Source organism: Lycorma delicatula, chromosome 4, assembly GCF_047948215.1.
Source record: "Lycorma delicatula isolate Av1 chromosome 4, ASM4794821v1, whole genome shotgun sequence".
In the NCBI taxonomy this organism is placed as follows: domain Eukaryota; kingdom Metazoa; phylum Arthropoda; class Insecta; order Hemiptera; family Fulgoridae; genus Lycorma; species Lycorma delicatula.
In genome coordinates, this window is record NC_134458.1 from 109,463,851 (window position 1) to 109,487,730 (window position 23,880).

Here is a 23,880-nt window from a genome sequence, read left to right on the forward strand (position 1 = left end):
ATCCTTCTCCTAAAAGTGGATGCACCAATTCCATGACTGTATTAGTGGAAGCTAATTGACCACATGGAATTTCTTTTCCAGCGTAAACTTTGAGATTCCAGATGTAACCACCTTCTAAACATAACTTGTATAACATAACACCATACTGATGACTTTTGGATTTCACATATTGGCGGAATACAAGCCTGCCACGAAAAGGAATCAATGATTTGTAAATGCATATGGATTCATTGCATTTTGAAAGTTAACATTTAATGCATTGATAAGTGGTGTTATCTTTGCCAAACGGTCATTTGGTGGGGCAATCTTGCTGTTGGAAACATGTATGTTACTAAGAATGGCTTCAAATCTGTTATGACTCATATATTTAGATAATGTATTACAGTAAATAACATTTTTAGATCAACAGTTCCTTAGTTTGGGTTTTTTATCAAGGCCCATCCATAAAATTAAACCTACAAAAGTTAACATCTCATCTCTTGTAACATCTTGCCATTTTTCTATAACACAACTCTTTTTTTCTTTCAATATGGTATTAATGGCACACTGTATGGCGTACCTATTAGTTTCATTCACCAACAGATTTAAAATTTCAATCATTAATAAACAAAAAATAGAATTCAGAAGGCAAATTTGTAGCTAACCTTTCAGTAACAGTTGCAAATACACCACGAGGGTTTTGAGGAATGTAATCAAAATTATTCAAATTACCTTGAACATTCTGCCAAACTATAATGTCACCTTCTTTTGTAATAATTATTTAATCTTGTTCGTCATTTATTGGCAATATGTCTTGGTCCTGGATCGCCTGTTCTACTCTATCTACGTCCATATCATTAAGGTTAGGTTCTTCCATTTCAATAATCTCACTATCAATATGGTAATTTTCAAGATTTGAAAAACACACTGTTGGGTCTTCAAAGTCACTCATATTTATAAATATACTTAATTCACTATCACTACTATCGTACATGACAATTTCCGCTCTTATTTCATCAGAATTCATTTTTCAGTATCAATAACAACAAAGTAAATAAGCAATACTAATACTGCAGTCAAAAACAGCTGATTATAAAAAAAATGCAGTGCTGCCAACATCTGACCCACCTCGGCCTTGTGGTTCCAAAGCCCCATGCAAAAGAAGACACTATGCTATTTCAACATGCCTGTGATGCAAAGGACTCACACTATGATAAATAAAGTCAGGTTGTGTGAATCAATATGATACACGTGGGGCTGAGCGCCTAACTTAGTGTGTATCAAATTGATGCATATGGGGCTGAGCTCTTACTAATAAAAACGTGGGATGGGAGTAAACATGCTTACTTTTTAGTTGGTGCTGAAAGTGTTAATACTATTAATATATCCTTCCTTGATGCCCATTCTCATCACTTCCTCCCACATGAGTCTCCTATTAACAGAGTCGTATGCCTTCTTAATATCAGTGAAAACATTACTACCTTTCTATCATACTTCCAACATTTCTCCAATAGTTGCCGAACTGCAAAAATAAGGTCTACTGTGTTTCTTCCAATCCTAAATCTTCTTCACTTTGTCTCTGTTCTATCTTTGTACTTATACTGTTTAGTATAATCCTTTCAAAAGGTTTTGCCAAATGGCTCATCAGAGTAATCCCATGAGTTCTTACAGTGCTTCTTACTACCCATCTTAAAAAGAGGGATTATATCTCCCCTTTTCCAGTCTTCTGGGAGGATCTTGTTTCTCCAAGCACAATTCAATACTATATATTCAATTCATGGCAACTGGACCTCCAGCTTTTATTATATCAACAGTAACTTCGTCAGGTCCTGCCAATTTCTTGCTGTTCATTTTACAAATTACATCCTCCATTTCTCTCTATGAGATTTCCTTCAACCACAATTGCAACCCTCCTCACTTTGGATATTTACCTCTTTATCTTCCCTATTTAACAGTTTCTCAAAATAATTCTTCCATAGCTCTTTCATCCCTTCATACATAAAGAATGTATGTAGCACATACATTCTTTATGTATGTGCTACCTTGTTGTTCAATGTTAATAAGTCTTTCAGCTATTTTGCATAGGCCATTGCTATCTCCAGCAAACAAAGCTAAAGAATTCTTCATCTGGAATTCAATGGAAAAGAAATATATTTTATATTGATAAATGGATAAGAGTTGCACGCAACTTTATATTAAACTTTTAAACTGAATTCCAGGTAAGAGATTCTTTAGCATAATTTGAGGGTGCAACTAAAGTGAGCAACAAACTACGGAATACAGCTACAAGATTTAAAAATTACTGTAAATATACATTGTGAATAAAATGCTAACATCTTTGATTAACTGGCATTATTTACTATTTAAGCCCTATTAGTTAGTATATACTAATTTAACTAAAATTTTACAGACATAAAAAAATAAACTTTTTTTTGTTGAAAAAAAAAGATGTAGACATTTTTAAATACTACTCCAGTTTTCAAATACAATTTACCTGTCTGTCTTTATACTGGTGTAATCTGTAACTCAGGTTATATATCACATCCAGAATTACTGATAATGAATAACTTTTGCATATTTACAAAAATAAATTAAAAGTATTAATGTATACTTATATCAACTTGCATGAAGTTATCTTTATGAAACATAACTTATTCAAATGAGCAAAAATGAAGTGTACTTGAACAATTTATTTAAGATCTTCACCGATTTTTAATTGATAAAAATTAACTGAAAAGTGGTACTTGCTTTAGAAAACAAGCAGTTTAGTAAAAACAGTAAAAAAAAAAAAAAAATACATGTGGTTTTCAGATAAAGGAAAAGATAAAACTCTGTGAGGTTCAAAAAGAGCTTTATAATACTGGTGTAGAGGGATCACCTAAGAACAAGATTGTAAACATAGACAAAAAGAACTTCATAAGAATCATGTTATCCAGGAGGAGCATGTTTAAGATGATCTGGATAAATACATGGTATGTCTGAAAAGTACCCCAACAAAATTTGCTTTTTCACAGATGTCATTACTTTCTTTTTCTAGGCTTCCATCTTTTAAGGTTAAATTCTTTTTAAAACTAATTTGATTTTCATGTAACTTGCTCAATAAAAATAAAAGCTTATTGTTGGAAAACAAAATTTGTTTTAGAAATTTAGGTATGAAGAGTATTAAAAAAAAGATCATTTAAAAGATAATCATTTAATTAAAATCACAATCAATAATTACAAATAATATTTAGTATTTGATACTAAAAACAATTCATGATTAATTATTTACCAGAATAATTTTGCTTTTTCACGGATGTCATCACTTTCTTTTTCTAGGCTTCCACCTTTTAAGTAAGGTCCAGTAAACTCACGATATGCTAAACAAACTCTGCGTCCATTTATGTCATTTCTAGGAATTAAATGTAACCAATTATATCTTGCTTCACCAAACAGAACCAGTAAGGATCTTGCTGGCATAGGTATTCTAATGATATATTCATTACTAAAAATTCCAGATTTAAATACAGTTTTATAAATATCAGGGGCATAATTTAGATTATATTTATTTAAATCACCATTATATGGTATCATAGATAAAACAGAATCTGATAATAAATTTACAGTGACAATACGTTCACCCCAAATCCAGCAATCATCAATATGTGGATCAATTGATGCACCTCGTTCTTCATTATATTCTAAAGAGCATTGTTCAATTGTTTCATAATTTTCTAATAACTTAATTTCATTAAACCTTTCTTGTATAAAAGCTGTTGATTTTGGAAAACCGTTAAATTCACCAACACGCAATTTACGTTTTTTGAAGTTACATTTTGGTCCAAAGTTCTGAAATAATAATTGAAAAAACCATTATGTAACAGATTATAATTGCTCAACACATAACAGATAATTAACAGCTGATAAATAAACAAATTCAAAGAAACCAAACATGAAATATTTTTAATACACATAGATATAGATAAAATAATAGGGAATATAATAACATAGAACATACAAAATTATCAGATTAAATATAAAAAACATTTAATAACTCAACAAAGTTTATTACACTATGTGTGGCAATTCATTTTTATCTGCAGCAAAATCATTGAACCTGAACCTGAACCTGAAACGCAGAGTATATATCCTGATAATGTATATATCAAAGTAAGGTATGGGTTTGGAAAAAATGAATAATGGCAACAGGACAAATATTCTTGAAGAAGCACTGGCTAAACTGAAAAATTAGTCAGATGATGCCATTGCTAGTGTAACAAAAACTTTAAATAAATTACAACAGATTATAAACTTAAAAATATATTTACTTCCTAATTATGAGAATTCTTAATTAAAACATCAGAATCTAATTTAATTACTAATTATTATTAACCTAATATTTATTGACATCACATTAGAACAGCTAAAATACACATTACATACATGCTAAAATAGCATTAGAAATACGAAAATAGAGGTTTTTTTTGCCCTGAGGTAGGTAATCCCCACGTCCAGAACACAACATCTACGTTCCACGTCCAGGGCGGTAACAGCCGTACTTATGTACAATACATATAGCTGGCTAACGGGGCTCCGAGTAAATTCCTCGGATATGCTTTTCTTTTGACCTGTTTCCACCTTCAGGTCCCCTCATGGATTGGATTTTTCGGCTACCTGCAGGATATGAACAATTTATTGATTAGGAAGTGGACATATACCAAACTTAGAGCTGGCGATGTGGCGGCCACAGTCGAAGTTATTTGCAGGTGTAACGGAGACCTTTCGTTGTCCACATGCTCCCCGCGATGGCAAGCATGTAGTTAAGGTGCCCATGTTGTTCGGAGCATGGAAGCCCTGAAAGCCTCGGTGTGTAAGGGCCTGGAGTCAGTGCAGAGACTGCGCATCCGCTCTCTGCCAGGACATATGCCGGTTCCACCGGAGTACCGGAATGGACCTCCAGGGTTGGTAGCCCTGGAGTGGGGGTGTACCCCGGCGGCTAGCCTTACTACAGAAGGGATTTATTGTTCATGCAAACTGAACAATTAAACGTGGCAGAGGGTTCACGCAAACACCCTCGTTTAGAACCAGCTGTTTCGCCTGAGGCAAAGCGGAGAAAAAGTGCAGAAACTAAAAGGATAGAGATTGAGGCTAGAAAAAGCTTTTTTCAAGAGCAATAATGCACCGAAACCTAAATATTTGGTTATTACCAAGGAGGATGGAAATTTTTTGAAGGTGAGTCCTTTTCTCATCGCTCGGGAGATAACCAAATGCGCTGGTGGCCCTGTAAAAGAAATAAGGAAGACCTTCATGGGACTTCATGTTGAGACTGTAAATGATGTCCAGTCTCAAAAGATTTTAGGGCTGAAAAAGATTGGAGAACTGGCTGTACATGTTGATCCCCACGGTACGCTCAACACCTCAAGAGGTGTGGTCGTCTGTCGGGACCTTCTAAATTGTACGGAGCAAGAAATTGTTGAGAAGTTGTCAACGCAGGGAGTCATAGAGTGTCGCCGATTGAACATGAGGAGGAATGGCGAAGTCCTACCTTCAGCCTCTCATGTTCTCACATTTAACCGGCCTACCTTGCCGGAGAAGATTAGAGCGGGGATACATCGATTGGATGTGCGGGCATTTATCCCGCAACCAATGCGATGCTTCAAGTGCCAACGTTTTGGCCACACCGCCATCAAATGTGAGAGAACGCAAATATGCGTGTGCGGCGAGGAGGTGCATGAGGGAGAGCCGTGTAAAGAGCCCCCTACATGCATCAATTGCAAGGGACAGCATTCATGTAGATCCAGGAATTGTCTTGTCTACAAAGAAGAAGTAGCTGTGCAGGAAGTTAAAACTCTGCAGAAAGTCAGCTACATCGAAGCCAAAAAGATTGTTAACGCCCGCAAACCCAGAGCAACAACATCTTATGCTCAAGCTGCGGCTACTGTTCCTGCTCCTGCTCCAATTGCTGTAGATGAAAGTCAGCTCATCAGTAAACTTGCTCCGACCTTGGCTAACATGATTGAAAGAATTATTGACAATAAAATGAAATCTTTCAATATTAAAGATCCAATAAAACCAAAGATATTAGTACAGCCTCCTCCCGAAGATAAAACAGCGAAAGCTGCTCTCGCTCTGAAGAAAACGGACGCCAAAGCAGAATGCCAAGTCCGACTTAGTGAGATTCTTGATGACAAGAAAACGATAATACCCACAGAGACTGTTATGGAGGCTCCCAAGCCTCCTGCAACTGAAGTGGCCTCTAAGCCTCAGAGGCCACAAAAAATTACACAGGGGGGGCGAGTGTCCCCCCTCCCACAGGCGGTGACCGGTGCGCCCCCCGTGTTAGGGAGCGGCCAGGTTGCCGCCTCTCAATCGGCGCCAGAAACCGCCGCCGATCCATGCCCGTCGTCGTCGGCGGCTTCGGTGGTCTCCGATTCGGAGACCGGAAGCTACACCGGCGACGACGTTCTCCGCGAACATGATGCCGTTCGCAATATGGAGAAGAAAAGAAAAAAAGGATGGCCGAAAGGAAAACCTAGGACATAATTTAATTAAAAATTAGCGAGTCGATTGTACAATGGAACATCAATGGATGTTTTTCAAACATCCATGAGCTCCAACGCTTGGTACATGACGTAGACCCGATTTGTATGTCTGCAAGAAACGCATTTCCGCCGAAATGAAAATTTTAAATTAAAAGGATTCAATATATTTCGGCGAGATCAACCGCCAAATGTAAGAGTTAGAGGTGGAGTAGCTATATTAACATCGACTAGAGCTACCACCGAAGCGGTTGTTCTAAACACAAACCTACAAGCGGTCGCCGTTAGAATGAAGCGTCCGCTCCAGGTCACTGTCTGCAGCATATACTTGCCGTATTTTGATTGGAATAAGGATGACATAGCAAGACTAATTTCCGAGCTTCTCCCACCTGTTTTACTGGTGGGTGACTTTAATGCTCATAATTCTCTTTGGGGATCAGATCGAGTATATCCCCGTGGAAGAGAACTGGAAGGGTTCCTGATGAATTCAGAACTTATTATTTTAAACGACGGATCAGGAACCTTTTTCAATGCCAGAGATGGATCGACGTCCTGTATAGATCTTGCACTTATAAGCGGATCGATAGCACCGAGGTACAGCTTCCATGTCATAGACGATCTGCATGGAAGCGATCATTTCCCGGTGCAAATTGTAACTGATGTTATAAGAACAATATATCCCATCCCTAAAAGATGGTTATTTGAAAAGGCAGACTGGACGAGCTTCACAGCTAGAACGATACTCCCGGAAACAACTGGAGTTATCGGAGGCGATGTCGACGCCATAACAAATGCAATAATTGAATCGGCATCGAGATATATTCCCAAAACATCTGGGAAACTTACGAAAAAACCCGTTCCATGGTGGAACTATGAAATAAGTGAAGCTATAAAAAGAAAGAAAAGGGCGTATAACGCCTTTAAGAAGCGTCCTAGCATAGAAAATCTTGTTGCCTTTAAGAAATACAGGGCGTATGCAAAACGTCTTATGATAGACTCGAAAAAACGATCCTGGCAGCAATACGTGTCATCCATCGACAAAACTACTACTGCATCAGATGTTTGGAGGAAAGTGAAGGCGATTTGTGGGCGTAATGATTTTGCTCCCATAACTAGCCTTCAAGATGAAGATGAAATAAAAGACACTCCATATGAAATTGCAGAGCTGTTATCCAATCACTTCGAAAAGGCCAGCAGAACGGCAAACTACGAGGAAGGTTTTCGAACCAAAAAAGAAGAACTCGAAGGTCTACTAAATTTTAGAACTGAGTATAATTACTCATATAATGTACCATTTAAAATGGAAGAATTCGCGAAAGCGTTGGAAAAAGCAGGTAACACAGCTGCTGGTCCGGATGAAATCCATTATAATATGATCAGGCAGCTGAATACCACTGCAAAACGCAGATTATTAGAACTTTATAATAAAATATGGCGGGATGGAACGTACCCGCAGCAGTGGAAAAAAGCTCATGTTGTTCCAGTACCAAAGAAAAATAAAAATTTAACAGACCCCAATAGTTATCGTCCTATTTCTTTGACGTGTGCTATGGGAAAAATACTGGAAAAAATGATTAATAATCAACTCGTCTGGGTTTTGGAAAAAGAAAACCTGATATCACCGTATCAAGCAGGTTTTCGGCAATACCATTCTACCACTGATCAAATGATCAGCTTAGAGGACATTATATATAACAGCTTTATTAAAAGGAAACATTGTGTCGGAGTCTTCTTTGATCTTCAGAAGGTTTTCGATATGACCTGGCGTCATGGTATAATGCTCCAGATACATGAATGGGGCATTCGTGGCAATCTGCCTATACTGCTCAGCAACTTCATGAATGACCGTACCTTCCAAGTACGCGTCAACAATGAATATTCATGTGAAAGAATCTTGGAAAATGGCATACCGCAGGGTTCGCCGTTGAGCGGTACCTTGTTTACCATTGCCATTAATAAATTGATACTAGCCATTCCAGTAGAAATCAGCAAAAGCGTCTATGTTGATGATCTGGCAATTGTGTATGCCAGCAACAAGACTGCTATGGTGAGGTACAAATTGCAACGAGCGATCAATGCTCTAAATGAAGTTGCAAGGAATAACGGATTCCAATTCTCACCAGAGAAAACGTGCTGTGTACACTTTTGTAGGAAGAGAATTCCTCATCAAATTCCTGCGTTGACAATTGACGATAATCCAATACAATATAAAGATAGCGTAAGATATTTAGGACTAGTATTGGATAAATCCCTTACATGGGGATTACATATACAGGACTTGATTGAGGACTTGAGTGATAGATGCAAAAGAGCCCTAAACATTATAAAATGTTTATCGAATTTAAATTGGGGCTCAGACAAAGAGACATTATTGAGATTGTATAAAGCATTGGTTCAATCTAAACTAGACTACGGATGTATGGTATATTCATCCGCTAGAAAGTCGCACTTAAGAAAGTTAGACGTAGTTCATAATAGCGGAATAAGATATGCAACAGGCGCTTTCCGGACAAGTCCGGCGGCTAGTCTGATGTCTGAAGCCGGAATAATGCCACTACATTATAGAAGAGAGATCCGTTTGTTAAGATATGCAGCAAATGTAAGGGCTTTCCCGGCTCATATAAATAATAAATTGTTTACGAATCATCCTATGGCTGCAGTATATGAACATCGTGCTACCTATTCCAGACCAACCGGAATTAGGTACCACGAATTAAGAAGAAAATATGAAATTGCTATACCAGAGACACTAGCAATTTCTACTAGAGAAATACCGCCATGGCTCTTGCCAGCGGTAAATACAAGTTTGGATCTCTCTCAAGGAGAAATAAAAAAGAAAACAGCAGTGATCATCCAGCAGGAATTTTTAGCAACCGTCAGTAGTTACGAAGAACATATTAGAATTTATACTGACGGTTCTAAAACCGAACATGGTGTTGGATGCTCGATATATGTAAATGAAGAAGCCCACTTTTGGAGACTGCCAGATGTGGCCAGTGTCTACACGGCAGAACTCGCTGCAATTCAGCTAGCTCTTCGCTACACTGAACACTATTGCGAAGAGAGAGTGCTAATATGTTCCGATTCATTAAGTGCACTCGTCGCAATTCGGAACAAGAACATTAAGGATGTCCTAATTGCAAACATCCTGTCCATTTTATACGTACTAAAACAACGAGGACAGCGATGCGTATTTGTATGGACTCCAGGGCATGCTGGTATTTACAGGTAATGAAATCGCAGATGAAGCTGCCAGAAAAGCAACAGTCTGCGATGATTTGGATACATTTCCTGTAAGAGTGGCAGATGTTAAAAACCGTCTAACAAACATAGTAAAAAACAAGTGGAACACTGAATGGAGGAGTTTAAATACCAAATTAAACTCGGTTAAAACTTCTCCTTATAAATGGAAAAGCGACTTTAAGTTGACTCGCCGTGAACAAGTAGCGGTGACCAGACTTAGAATCGGTCACACTCGATTAACAAATTTATATATGTTAACCGGCGAAGTGAGACCAATGTGCGGTGTTTGTAATAAAACACTGACAATCAAGCATCTAATTGAAGAGTGTACCATATATGAGGACCTCAGAAAGAGGTTCCGTCTTACAAATAATATTAGTGCTGATCTGGATAATGGAAATGAAGAAAATATAGTTGCATTTTTACACGCCAGTGGACTTCTTAAAAGTCTATAAAATGGAAGTTTAAAGCTGTGGTAAAAGATACTCTAAGCGGTAGTTTTATATATACATATAAGGGAGTCTCGAAGCGTGGCACGTATAGTGACGGGAGGTAGCCCTCTTGCCTAGGCCATTTTGGCTCACCTGCATTCAAGAGCAGTGAGTCGGGGTGTGTCCGATGATGGCATGGGGGACCCTCAAGGGTGGATTGAGGGCGCGAGGCTATGGGTGTACGCCGTGCATGCCTATGGCCTGATATAAGAAGGATTCAACTGCCACGGCACCCTGGCAGGACTGATATACTGCTCAACGGCGGTTCTGGTCGCCTCGAGGGTGCTTAAACAAACTATAAATGAGACTTCGTAGAAGAAAGAAAGAGATATGGTATTGATAAGTTTAATTTTAATTTTAATTCCATGGTCTTTTGAGAACCTATCTCAAATTTTAATATTGGGGCCCTTTACACCCCGTAAGTGTTTGTGATTGTCCTGTCTTTCATGTTTTAATGTTTATTGTGAAGTTTGTGTTTTTAAATAAAATGTAAGGGCCCTTTACACCCTTACATATGACGATCCTGATGGAGATAATAATTTCTTTTAAAGAATGTGACGGAGGCTAATGACCTTAGCAGTCGATGCCCGTAAAAATTCAGTTAAAAAAAAAAAAAAAAAATAGAGGTTTTTGAATATGTTGTTACTGATGAATTTTGAACATTAAATGGGGTTAAAAATTAAGAAGATAAATTAGAAAAAGTGGTCTTAATAGTCTTACTAGAAAAATACCTAAAAGAATTTTATTTTAGTCATGAAAAGAAACGCAGAAATTAAAAATTATGGGTAAAAGATTATAATGTGAAATGCAAATAATAACTACAAATCTAGGATATAACAGATGTTGAAGTTAATAGATCAATGTTGAATACACAGGTAAAACTACAGTGCAGTTAAATTAGCGACAAATGGAAAAAAATTGATGTTTTAAGAATATCATTGACTACTTTTGTCATTCAAATTTAGTAATTTTGCTAAAAAAAAATTGTTTGTTATTGAGTATAATAGTTAATTTACTTAATTACACTTATACGATCATGAGTCACAGTTACGAAATGATTATTATCTTAAATATTGAACGAATTCTATAGAAACAACTCAAAAAATCCTGAACTGAAACTGTAGAATGGAATAACATGAAAAGTTTCTTGCATTTATTATCATATTTAAATCTTAAAGTTTTTCTATTTTCACATGTGAGAACCAACCGACAGATTCCCTTTCAAATTTTCAGAGTACATTTTTGTTATCTCAGGGAAGGCCCCCTAGGTTTGAAGCTGTGAATTAAAAATATTCATTAAAGAAAAATGAGATTAATCCTTTAACATCATTATATTTCTGTCATCATGTCAACAGGAATACGGTATGAACCTTTCATCAAAAGTGTGTGTACTTTAGTTACCATTATTCTGTCTTTCGTAATTTAGTTTCTTTTTGAGGTTTCTATAAAGGCTGAATATTTTAATTATCAGTATTATTTTCACAATCATGAGTGTAATAAACACTGTGGGAGTCCAGGGGGCAGAACACTCTAGCTAGACGGTCAAGCGAGCAAAGCAAGTCCTGATCAGCTAGTATGATAAAACGTTTTTGTACAATTTGATAAACAAAATTCAATTCATATGGAATAATCTGTACAAGGACAATGATATTTTGTGGCTGTCCTTCCTGCTGCAAATACCAGCTGGAAAGTAAGTAGTAACTTACTTTCCAGTAATTCATCAAATACTTTCCAGTATTTGATGCATTTAGCACATTATATAAAATACATGAAAAAGTAAGACAGCATAAAATTTAATTGAAAAATAAAAAGATGGCAATAAATCTCACATTAATTAAATTCTATTACACATTAACTAACCTGTTTTCTTCTTCCGCTTTGAGATAAATCCCATGGTATATCATCAAGTGCCTTAAGTAACTGTTTTTCTTCATCACATGAGATGAAATCCAATTTTATATAAACACCAGGGAACACAACTGGTTCACCATTATGCTCTGGATGATTTTTGTAATCATTCATATCCCAACCTGGCCATGCTTTATCACAAAATGGACAATAAACATAACTATCATCAAACTGTAAATAAAATATTGTTTAAATGAATTAGAAAATATAATTATGTACTTAAAAAAAAAACCTTGAATCAAAGCAATGTTATAATTAACTACTCTAAGCGTATCTGAAAAAAGTTCAGAATATGATACATGTAAATTTTTTAATTTTGACGTCCTGAAAATATCTAAACAATAGTTCACAGAGAATTCACAATTCTTAAAAAACCATACTACCGTACAGACTTTTAAAAATAATATGTACTTACTGTATAACCTAAAAAATTGTTTCAGTTTCTATAATTTATTTATAAAATTTTACAGTACGTTTTAAATTACTTACTTAAAAACAAACTTTATCCTATGGGACTTATTCCAAAACATATCCCCTGACATTGTGCATTAAACACTCGGTTAATAAGGATAAAATTGGTTAGGATTATAAATTATAAGAAACATATTTATTGGTTTTAGAAAAACATGACTCCATTTTGATCAGTTATCATCAAGTTTTTATCTGATGTTATAGCTTCAAAAAGGGTACTACATCCTTTGGAATGAGGATGTATAAAAGAGTACTACATAACTTTATTCCAAGGCAACACTGTATTCAAAATGAGATACATGTAGCAGTTGAATAATTTTATAATGCCCTAGTGCCATTTCAGTATCCATTTTTTAAAAAAATTTCCCAAGGATGAGCATGTATATTTTATGTTATTTCACATACAATTCTTTTAAATTAGTGAGAAAGGTTTCAGCAAAATATCCCCTATCCACAGTATTCAGTAAGTTAATAATGGCAAATTAGATATATCAATTTTGTGAAACTGGGAGAGTCATAATGAAAATGACTCGCAACAACCATCACAGTAAACAATGCATTTTTTGGAAGTCTGTAACACCATTTAACCTGCTCACATAGGAAATTTCTTAGCAAGACATCCTCAAAGACTGGACTGTTTACAGATACTGCTTTCAGAACTATAAAGCATTAAAATTGCTTGATTAATGAACTGAAATAGTCTATGAATTAAAGAACTAGACCATGAGTAATGATTATAGTATTGTTACCGGCTCAACTCTTTTGTAAATGAAAATGAGGTTACGGGAAAGAATTATGATCATTTTGATGATGTGGTTTGGTTTCACACTGATGGCTATGTTAATTAAAATTGCTGAATATGTAGTGATGAAAAACTTCAGTTACACAAACTATTATAATCATTACAATCACAAAATATTGTTGTTTGATATGTAATCTAATGCCACCACCTACCATATCCTTTTTTTAAATTACAACTGTAGGTGATGCAATTTATATATTAACATTTTATATTGGGGAATATAAAGAAGAATGTTGTTTCAACAAAATGGTAATACTTGCCACACTGCTTATGAAACATTAACATGTAGCAATTTTGATCATTGCTGGGTCTTCAAAGGCTTGCAGTATTCAAGATTTCCAGATCTTGTCCCATTAAATCTTTTCCTTTGAGGATATTTAAAAAAAGTACAGTTTTTAAGAATAATTCTTATATAGTTAAGAAACTAAACCAATGTAGAGCATGAGATTTCCAACATTACAAAAAAGGGGGGCTGCAAATATGAAGCAGGTAAGAATCTGCATCTAAGTAAGAATAAATCATCTTAATTTCTATTGAGAAATTAAAGGTAAGCTTTGTGATCTGAATATATTTTTTTGAATCTTACCTTTGATGTACAGTATCAATACAGATTGCATTTTTTTTAATGCAAGTAAGGTTAACATCAAACATAAATACAATGTATACAATATGTAAAGTAAAATGATCTTACAGTTAGTATTAAGTTGATATAGTTAAGGTTAGATATATTTAAAAACTGTCTTCAAATGAATAAAACTTTACTGTAGTGTACAGGCAACTGATTTGAATTTATGGGTTTTTGATTTTATCCTGTTAAATGAAAGCATGTTATCTTATCCATTACAACATACTAATGATTGATTTCATTAAACAGTTGTGCGATGAAATGAATACTTTTATGGTACACTTGCTGTTTAAGTATTAATTATAAGGTAAAAATGAATAATGAATAAACGGATAGGTTACTACAGCACAATTTAATTACACACACACATATATATATATATATATATATATATATATATATATACATATATGAAAACTGGTAGTAATGCAAATGGATAGGAGGTGGATTGATTAACTACATTTTTCCTGTTTTACAAACAGAATTCTGTAAATACTAATTAACTGAATACGTTAATTAATAAACGATAAAATAAACTAACCTTACTAATATCGATTTTTTCTTTAACTATAGAATACTCATTTTCACATTTTAAACAAGTTCTAATTCCTTTACAACCACAAAAACGTGATCTATCTGACTGCATGTTTTTACTGGAATCATAAATACCACCAATCAACTATGACACCACATAGGTTAAGTCTGCACTTCGCATAGGATGAAAAACATTTGGCGTTTGGGAAATACAAAACTGGAACTTGGAATATACAAGCGCTAAATTTTTTTCGTTACGCATGAATTGAAAATACCATTTGAATTGTTTGAATTTTACTTTAAAATAATTTATTAATCATTAAAAATTATATTTAATATATTAAAGTTGAGCATTTCGTAATGTCAAGATTTACTGGCAATAAATATTCGAGTCCTGTATTTCCAAACACTACAGAGTCCACGCCTACCAGAAATAGAAGTTTACAACTTTCTCCTAAGGGGAATTTTTGACGTATAGTGTTGTTGGCGCTGCGTTCGAAGGACAAAATGGCGATAGGGTTGTAAAATTTTATAATTAGTTGTTTTTTTTTATTTTAGTTGTTGGACGTATTTTGTTTATAAATCTGTTTAATTAACAAGGGCAGTCAGCATGGAAGCTGATACTACAATACCGCCGATGAAGACCACCATTAGGTAATCATATATTTTTTTATTATAATAGAAAGTATTGCTATAATATTCAACAAGTAATAAGCGATCGATAATAAATTATTAGTTAGCTACTTAACCACGGTATTTAATATTTTTCTTTTAATTGAACATATTGTTAAGTTGACGCTACATATTTCTAAATTATTTATAACTATTTCGGATGACATATCATTCCTGAACATGTATTATTTGCTCGTTATGTTTATCTTTTGTTAATTAACTTTAATTTATTAATCTAATACTACCGTAATGTTTATTTTTAGTTAGCTAGTCTACTGTTGCTGGAGTTTTATTCCTTTTTTGTCATGTTGATGTCGTGTTTATTGTCGCATTTCATAAATAAAAAATTATATTTGTGTACACAAAAAATACACCGAACTGTATTTAGAAAAGAAGTTCCTTATATAATTAATATCCGTATTTTTATCCTTGTGGAATAAGAATGCATCAAAACTCAGAATATCTAAATGTAAAATTAGTACTCATAGTTAGTTACTTTTGAAAGATTACAAAATTTATAATTCAATTTTTAATAATTGTTTTCTATTTTGTTAATTTTTCTTGATAAACTCAAACTATCATTGTCAATAAAGAATAACCATAGTTTTTGCAGTGTTTATTTTTTTGAAGGTAGTAATGCTTTTACTTATTAAAATTAATGTTTATTCTTCTGCACTTGTAGCTAACATACGACAGATTGAGGTTAACAGAATATTAATTGACCTCACTGATTGTAGGCTGTTGTAATAAATTAATATTGGTTTTCTAATTAATCTTGCAATACCAGTGAAAATAATATGGAATATTAGAAATAATGTAGCTTTATTTCACTTTATGATTTGTTCATCATTATAATTTAATCTTTGTCTGAATTTAGCTTATTATAAATTTATTTAATTTAATTGTATTGAAGCAATTTAATTTTTTTAATGAAATTAGTTTTTTTTCATTTATATGTTAATTGTCAGTTGTATTGATTTTGTTTTATGTTATATCCATGTATAAGAGAAAGTTTTACAATTGTATAACTTATGATCTTTTGACATGGACTGGTTGTTGTATTTTAACTAGTGTTGAAATTTTTTTTTGTTCCCATACAAGTTACGTTTTAATAATTAATGATTTTTTATAAATAGAAATGTGGTTTTTTTCTGTTCCTATACAAGTTACATTTTCATAGTTAATGATTTTTATAAATAGAAATGGGAGTAGTATTTTTATTTCCCATTTTACCTTTCATGGGAACAGTGTTGCAGGTCTGTATATTTTGTATTTTTGTTTGTATGGTATGTACTCTGGATTTTTAAGCACATTTTGTATAGGGATAGTGTTTTTACCTCGATAGTGTTTTTCAAATCTTCATCTATTCGCTGTAATGATTTCCCAGATCTTAGTTTTCGATTACTAATAGCTCAGATTTTTTTTTGTTACTAGTAGCGCTACTCTTTTCAGCTCTTTTTTTGTGCATTTTTGATTTTGGTTAGTGGAAATGTTCAATATTTTAATTAAAATCTTAAATTAAAAGAAAATATGTTGATTTTGCTTTCTGCGCCAGATTATTAATGTTAATATGCACTAGTAAAGGAGTTTTCTTTAAAGATATCTAAATTGAGGAGTTTTTAAATTTCACTGTATGTATGTTTTTAGCCTTACCTTTACCAAATGAACTGATTTTGATTTTTTTTTTTTTGAAGTTCCTCCATAGCCTTGTAGCAAGTTTTAAACATAATTAAAGTGAATTTTTATAATAAAGATTATACATTTTTTACATAAGTGTTACAAAGGTATTTTTCATTTTAGTTTCATCATTATTTAATAGATTGGTTGATTGAAAAGTTCATGAAAATTAATTTAAAAAAAAGAAAAGCTGACAACACAGTTGTAGGACTTTCTTGTCATGTAGTGTTTTTTCTTATGCATGGCGTATACACACATATACACATAACTTAATCTAAAATTTTATTTATTTAATTATATTTTTTGTACAGCTGTACGTCAGTGCTACATGAGTGCCCCTTGTGAGAGGGGGTACTATTGGCGCAGTATACCCACTTAGCCAAGCTAGTGTAGAGCAGTTTTTGGGATGGGGTTGCGATTTTGAAAATCATTGTTTTGGCAAATATTATTATTTTTTAACTGTTAACAAATATGCCTAAGAAAAATAATACCTTAATTAGGTGAAATCCTGAGGTACTGAGGGTGACCTTGATTACAGCCTTATTCCCTTCACCTTTTAAGTTAAAAATTTAATGGCATCAATTGGACATATATAGAAATAATCTGACCAAGCTTGGTCAAAATTTGTCCAATAGTTCTGGAGATATAAGGTGTGAGACACTGAACATTCACACATATATACGATCATCCGGAAAATTTCTTCTGGTTTTTTGGGTTCTGTAGGTTCAAAATGTCAAGATCCGGTGAAAACCGCATATGCTCAAATTAGGCCGATTATAATACTTTTTCCTCTACTGCAATAGCGCTAGACATGAAAGTAATTGAAAGTACATATTATTGTTTTTCTTAAAATTTTAGTTCATGTTTAATAGTTGTGTAGCAGTCTTTCAAAATTCAGTAAAAAATTATTATGAATTCTATATTCCAGACAATCTTTGATAACACTTAACACAGTCTGTTAATGTCATTATCATTTTTTCTATTTGTATTTAGATGTCTTGTGAGTGACTTTGTTTCATTCTGACGGCATTTTTTTTTTTAGTATGATTCACATTGTAAATATAAAAAAACCTAAACAGAGAAACCACCAGATTAGGGTTACTAAATGTTCTTGGCAGTTGCTAGTTTTTAATTTATTGCTGAATTCTAAAAGTTTTAGTTGGTATTATTCTAAGTAAAACATTAATTTTTACAATTAAAAAAATTCTAAAATGCCATTATTCATTTTTTTTTTAAACTGTTATCTATTTAGCCAGTTTTTAAATTTACTTGATTCTGTTAATCTCTATGGCGGAGCCTTAACATTTGCTCACTAGTCAAGGTTAGTGAGCGAAGCGAGCGTAGGTTAGGTTTAGTTAGATTATATTTATAATTTTATTTATTTATTTTCGTATTTGAATATAGCATTTCAGTGACACCATCTAAGAACTAACTGACTGACTATGACGGTAGATTGCTTACTACATTAATACCAAAATTATTCTATAAGAATCCTATACTACAAATGATGTACTCTTCAATAATATGAATATAACCAATATTTTCCTGAAGATAAAGGCAAACTTAATGTATTTTGTTTATAAACTGTTGTAAAAATATGAATAAATTACCATCTGTTGGTAAAGTTTTTGTTGCTGGTTTCTTCCCTAAAAAGAATAACTAAGCAAAAATATGTATCAATCTGTTTGTGTTCAGTTTTTTCGCAATACAACAAATACTGACTGATTATAGGATTTTTATGGGGATATTTTGAATGTTTAACAAATACACATTTTTTATAACAAGGACTTTTATAAAATATTATATTTATGCACTTTAAAAAGGCTAATACAATGTAGATCATACTCTGTCTTGCATGCTGCTTGAAATTCTAGTTGCTCATATTATAATATAATGTCTATTTAATTGATTCAGAAACCTATGAAATTGTTGAAATCTTGTTTTTAAGTGTTAATATTGAAGTTCAGCCCCATTTGTGTAGTGTTTTGTAATTATTATTTGGTAATTGTTCTTTGTTACTTTGAGTTATTTTAGCCAGTTTGTGGTTGAGTATTTTTCTTTGTCAGTTACTATTTTGTTAATGGTGTCTATATAAATGCTTTGGTTTCAGTTTGGTTGAATCTGTTAGATTCTTAGCTTTACTGTTCCTTGTATAATTACTTTAGCAATTGTACATGCATATTTTGGTAAAGTAAGCAAATTAAAGAAAAGGGCTTTTTAAGGTGTTTCCCACTGGAAAACAGTTGTAAATGATTGTGGAGTTTATTTGATTTTTTTTAGGACTGGATCAAGTCCTGTGCAACTGAGCTTGAAGGGCTACACTTTTATTTTACTGATATTTTCTGGTCCAGTTCTTAGGTGCACAACTTGATGCTACCAATTAAGTCAGAATTTATACCTGATTGAGATGACACTCCAAATACTACATCTCTTTGCCTTTGAAGAAGATCCCATTCCTCATTGACTGGAGTAAATTCTTAACAGTCGTATTAGTTTTGTTACTACAGTCTATGAAATTAATTTACTCTAAGACCCATATTTTTAAATAATTTGTAAATAAGGTAGAAAACCTTCCTTACTATGAAGTCTAAAATAGGTTCAGTAAGATTTTACTGGTCCTTTCATGATTTTATTTAAATTTGAGTTCTCCATCATTAAATTACTTCCATATAGATCCATCATTTGACTACTGTTATAGTGATTATATTTTGGTTACTTTGCAGTTGGTTTAAGAGATCTAAAATGTATATGTGGCATTCCCAAACTAGTGAGGAATAAAAGTGAATCAGAATTAATGATTTACTTGCAGTGTGGTTGTCTGAGAATATGCTTTGTGTTTATCCATACCATACACCTATACACATGTTGTAACAGGTATGATCACTTAAGAATTGTTACAGCCTTAACTAAAGAATTGATATCTCAACTAGTCTGTTTTAAACGTAGATATTTAAGGTCAGCTTATATGGCTTATGTACTAAGGATACTACTCTTATTCATTTATTATATTTTACTGTAAAATATGATGATGTGACCTTGAAGGGTTGCAGCAATAAAATCTTTCTGCACCATCTCAGATCTTATCATTTCAAAGGAGTTTTCTGCATCCATGCTATTATTAAGTAATGCCCCTCTTTAAGGTGATGATTCCTGTAATTCCCAGAAGAGAAGGTTCTGTAAGAAATATTGCTTTTATTTGAATACAGAGAATTTAATAAATTAAATTTTTTACTGCTTGTAGATCTATTGGTGTGGTTAATTGAGCCAATCAAAGTCAGTTTTTTATTATAAGATAGATAAGTCTTCATAGCTTTGTAAATATATATTCAGCCATAATTCCTTAGCTCTCTGGCACAAGACAGTTGTCCCATGAGTAAGAAGATTTTGTATAAATAATACAGATAAGATTGAGTTTCCAAGAAGAAGCGTACAAATCAAGAGTGATAATCTTGTATGTTAGATATTTTTTCAGATCATTGCATTAATCCAACTTTCTATTTAAAGTGACCTTTAGACATTTAACAATGCTGGTGATACTAAATATGGTGCCACCAATTACAAAATTATTGATTATATAGAATTTTCTTTATATTATAATGAGTGCTGAGATGGTCTTCTGAGAAAAGCTAACCTTCATCCACTGGTAGTGACAACAAAATTCAGAACATAATTTTTTTTACTTACTAGTTGTAATACTGAATTTTTATAATCAGGTGCTGTGTTGTATTTGAAAATTAGCTCAAATTAAAACATTGTCTTTTATAGTTCCTTGAGTGTTTTAACCTTGCTCAATCAATTTGATGACTAGCGCATTAGTAGACAGATTTCATAGTGTTGGTGATATAGCATTTTGAGCTGCTCCTTTGTTCACTGAAACTTGTACTCGAATTCAAAATTGATTGACCTGAGCAGCTCTACTAAGAGGTGTGACTTTCTTAATGGTAACATCCAAACCATGAATAACTATTACTGAATCAATTTATAGGAGCTGTTATTTAATATCCATAGATTATCAAGGAAATTCTTTAAGGCTATTTCTGTGTTAGAAATCGGTCCTTCAGTCCTGGTTACAGGTAGGATTTGCCAAGCAAGATTATGCTGCTTATGATTTTTAGGCTCTCTAAACTGGGTTATCGATCTGGATTTTCCAGACTAATAAATACTGATTATGATGAATAGGAATTTTAATTAGACTCAAATTATTGTAAATTTTCTGTCAGTCTGTTTAATATCTTAAATATGAATGATGTAAAAAATTGGCTGAATCACATTATTTAGATAATTATCAACAACAGTATTTAGTATGAAAACTGGTGTACTAACATTGTACAATTGAAATTTGTTTAAATACATATTTACATGAAGAGCTTACATAGTTACAGAAAGACTGTGCTCAGTCTTACTTTTAGATATAAAAAATAAAAAAAATAGATGAATTTTAGTATTTTAGCATCCCATTCCAGTTTATTTTTTATATTCAATTTTTTTGCTGGTTTGAGTAAGTTGGTATATTAGTACAGTATGCATTTTTTTTCCGTAATCAGGTTGTGAAAGATAATTCATAATTGTTTACAAATACAAAAAAAAAGCTATGAAAAACAGTTACTGAATAACTTCGAAAATAAAGATGATCAAAACCAGTTAACAAAAATGTTATTTAAAATTTAAATCTGTATGGTTATTTTGGTACTTGAATAATCTTCAGTGTATATTGTGAAAAAAAGCATATTCAAAAAAATTAAGTAAATGGAAAAATAGAAAAAAATGATAAAATTAATTGAAAAGTAAAACAGTACATATAAATCATTGTAAACTAATGTTTTTACTTGAATTTTTTAGAATAAAGTATAAAAGGAATTGTTATAATAATAGTTGCTAAAAGGGAGCATAACTTATAAGTTAACTGTACTTTCATTAAAATGCTTTTATACAAATTCTTGAATATAGATTATGGAAGGATGTTTTGTTTTGTTGCTGATTATTTGTATTTGACTGTGTGTGTTTAATTTTATTTGCGTTATACGAGGGTAAGTCAATTATTATCCTCAATGTAGTTATAAATTTTATTGCAATACAAATAGTAAACTTACATGTTCATCATTTTTCAACGTAGTTCCCTTGCATTTCAACGCATTTGGTCCATCGTTGCACTTCATCAGCAGCTCCATCAGCAGCTTCCTGATGCCCTCATAAAAGAAGGTTTTCGGTTGAGTTGTGAGCCAGGAATGCACCGCTTTTTTCACTGTTTCGGTATATCGACGGCCCCTTAATGCCTCTTTGAGTGAACCAAACAAGTGGTCCACTCTTCTGACTAGTGGTAGTCAGAAGGGGCAAGATCAGGACTATACGGAGGATGAGCCAGTACTTATAAGTTGAGTTTCTGGAGCGTTTCAGCAGTGTGGGCAACAGTATGTGGACGGGCATTGTTGTGCAACAACACAACACCTTTCAACAGCAGTCCTCAACGTTTGCTTCGAATTGCAGGCTTCAGCTTGGCAGTAAGCGCACTGTTTATTGTCGTGCCCCTTTCCTCATAATGTTCCAGTATTGGGCCTTGTGAGTCCCAAAAAACTCTAAGCATCAGTTTTCCTGTGGATGGTTGGATCTTGAACTTTTTTTGCAGGGCAAATTTGGATGTTTCCATTCCATACTCTGCCGTTTACTCTCCTTCTCGTAATGATGGATCCATCTTTCGTCACCAGTGATGATTCTGTCTAAGATGATGTCCTGTTCATTACCATAGCGATCCAAATGTTTTTGGCAGATGTCCAAGCGTGTTTGTTTATGCAACTGTGTGAGTTGTTTTGGGACCCATCTTGTGGATGATTTTGTAGGCAGAACCGTGACTAATTTACAGACGATGTGCCACTTCATCAATAGTTACTCGTCTGTCTAAGAAAACCATGTCACATGCACGCTCAATGTTTTCCTCATTTGTGGCGGTAAACGGTCGTCCGGCTGCTTCGTCGTGCGTAACACTTGCGCGACCATTTTTGAATTTTTCAATCCATTCATAGACATTCCGTTGCTGCAACACACTGTTCCCGTACTGTACCGAAAGTCTTAGATGAATTTCGGCCGCAAAAAACTGATCACTGAACGTTGCTCTTCTTTGGTACAAACAGAAAGCGAAGCAGTCATGGTTTACGGCAGGGCAGCAATAATGGAACTAACCTAGCAGCATCAAACCTGCACAGACATAACAACAATTAAACCACGCATGCGTCATCTACGCAACATGACAGTACTACCAACATAAAAAAAAATAACTAAATTGTGGGTAATTGCCTTACCCGTGTAGTTTATATTAGACTTATATTTCTGACATATTATATTGTATGTATTTCATAATACATACTTATATTATATTTAGAATTTAAAATTAATCATTATATTGTCAGTTTCCTTCATTTTAGTGCCTTTTATATCTTAATAATTTTGCACAGATTTGAGCTCAGTTTCATGAGTTATGTTTATGTTTTTATTTTATATGTTTTATTACAAAGTAAAAATGTTTTTATCTCTTTAAGTTTTTGGTTTTCAATATTAACAAAATAACTATAAAATGCTTGGTGGAGAACTGTAAGAAAAAATGTGTTAATAACTTGAGTTCTTGTAGACTTGTTTTCCTGAGAAGCTTGTTATTTTAAAGCTTATTAAAATTACTTTAAAGTTTTTGAATAATATTTATTTAGATCACTTTTTTTAATTTTTAAATTAAAAAAGAAAATATAACAAAATAACATCTTATAGTGAATTTGACATAATATATTGGGTTAATTCATCATAATTCTAAAATTATTTATTGTACCTAGCATATTGTTCAACTTAAGATTTTATTTCGGTTCAGTAATTTAAAATATTTTTTTTTTGCCTATGGCAAATTTACTGCAGAATTATATTTTAGGAACGTTAGAAAACAAGGTTTGGACATACTTTTGGGTGTTTCAAAATTATCTA

The 23,880-nt window shown here is 33.2% G+C and overlaps 2 protein-coding genes across 3 annotated transcripts in view; one reads left to right on the forward strand and one right to left on the reverse strand.

The window, feature by feature from the left end:
- Window positions 1-3,156: 3,156 nt before the first annotated feature.
- Window positions 3,157-14,768, reverse strand: LOC142323740 (alpha-ketoglutarate-dependent dioxygenase alkB homolog 4). 2 transcript variants are annotated; one of them, XM_075363902.1, is made up of 3 exons: window positions 14,579-14,768; window positions 12,092-12,310; window positions 3,157-3,807 (listed from the first exon to the last, which is right to left on the reverse strand). In XM_075363902.1, the coding sequence occupies exons 1-3, from the start codon at window positions 14,681-14,683 to the stop codon at window positions 3,247-3,249; spliced, it is 885 nt and encodes a 294-aa protein (XP_075220017.1). In that variant the 5' UTR covers window positions 14,684-14,768; the 3' UTR covers window positions 3,157-3,246. The 2 variants fall into 2 exon arrangements, with proteins under 2 accessions (XP_075220017.1, XP_075220018.1); XM_075363903.1 differs by having other exon boundaries at window positions 12,092-12,270; window positions 14,579-14,739.
- A 317-nt stretch (window positions 14,769-15,085) lies between these two features.
- The window catches only part of LOC142322912 (uncharacterized), a 38,237-nt gene continuing 29,442 nt past the window's right edge, over window positions 15,086-23,880 (forward strand). Inside the window, exon 1 of the mRNA XM_075362000.1 lies at window positions 15,086-15,225. Coding sequence (XP_075218115.1) covers window positions 15,182-15,225 — 44 coding nt within the window. The 5' untranslated portion in view covers window positions 15,086-15,181. The remainder of the gene's footprint in view (window positions 15,226-23,880) is intronic.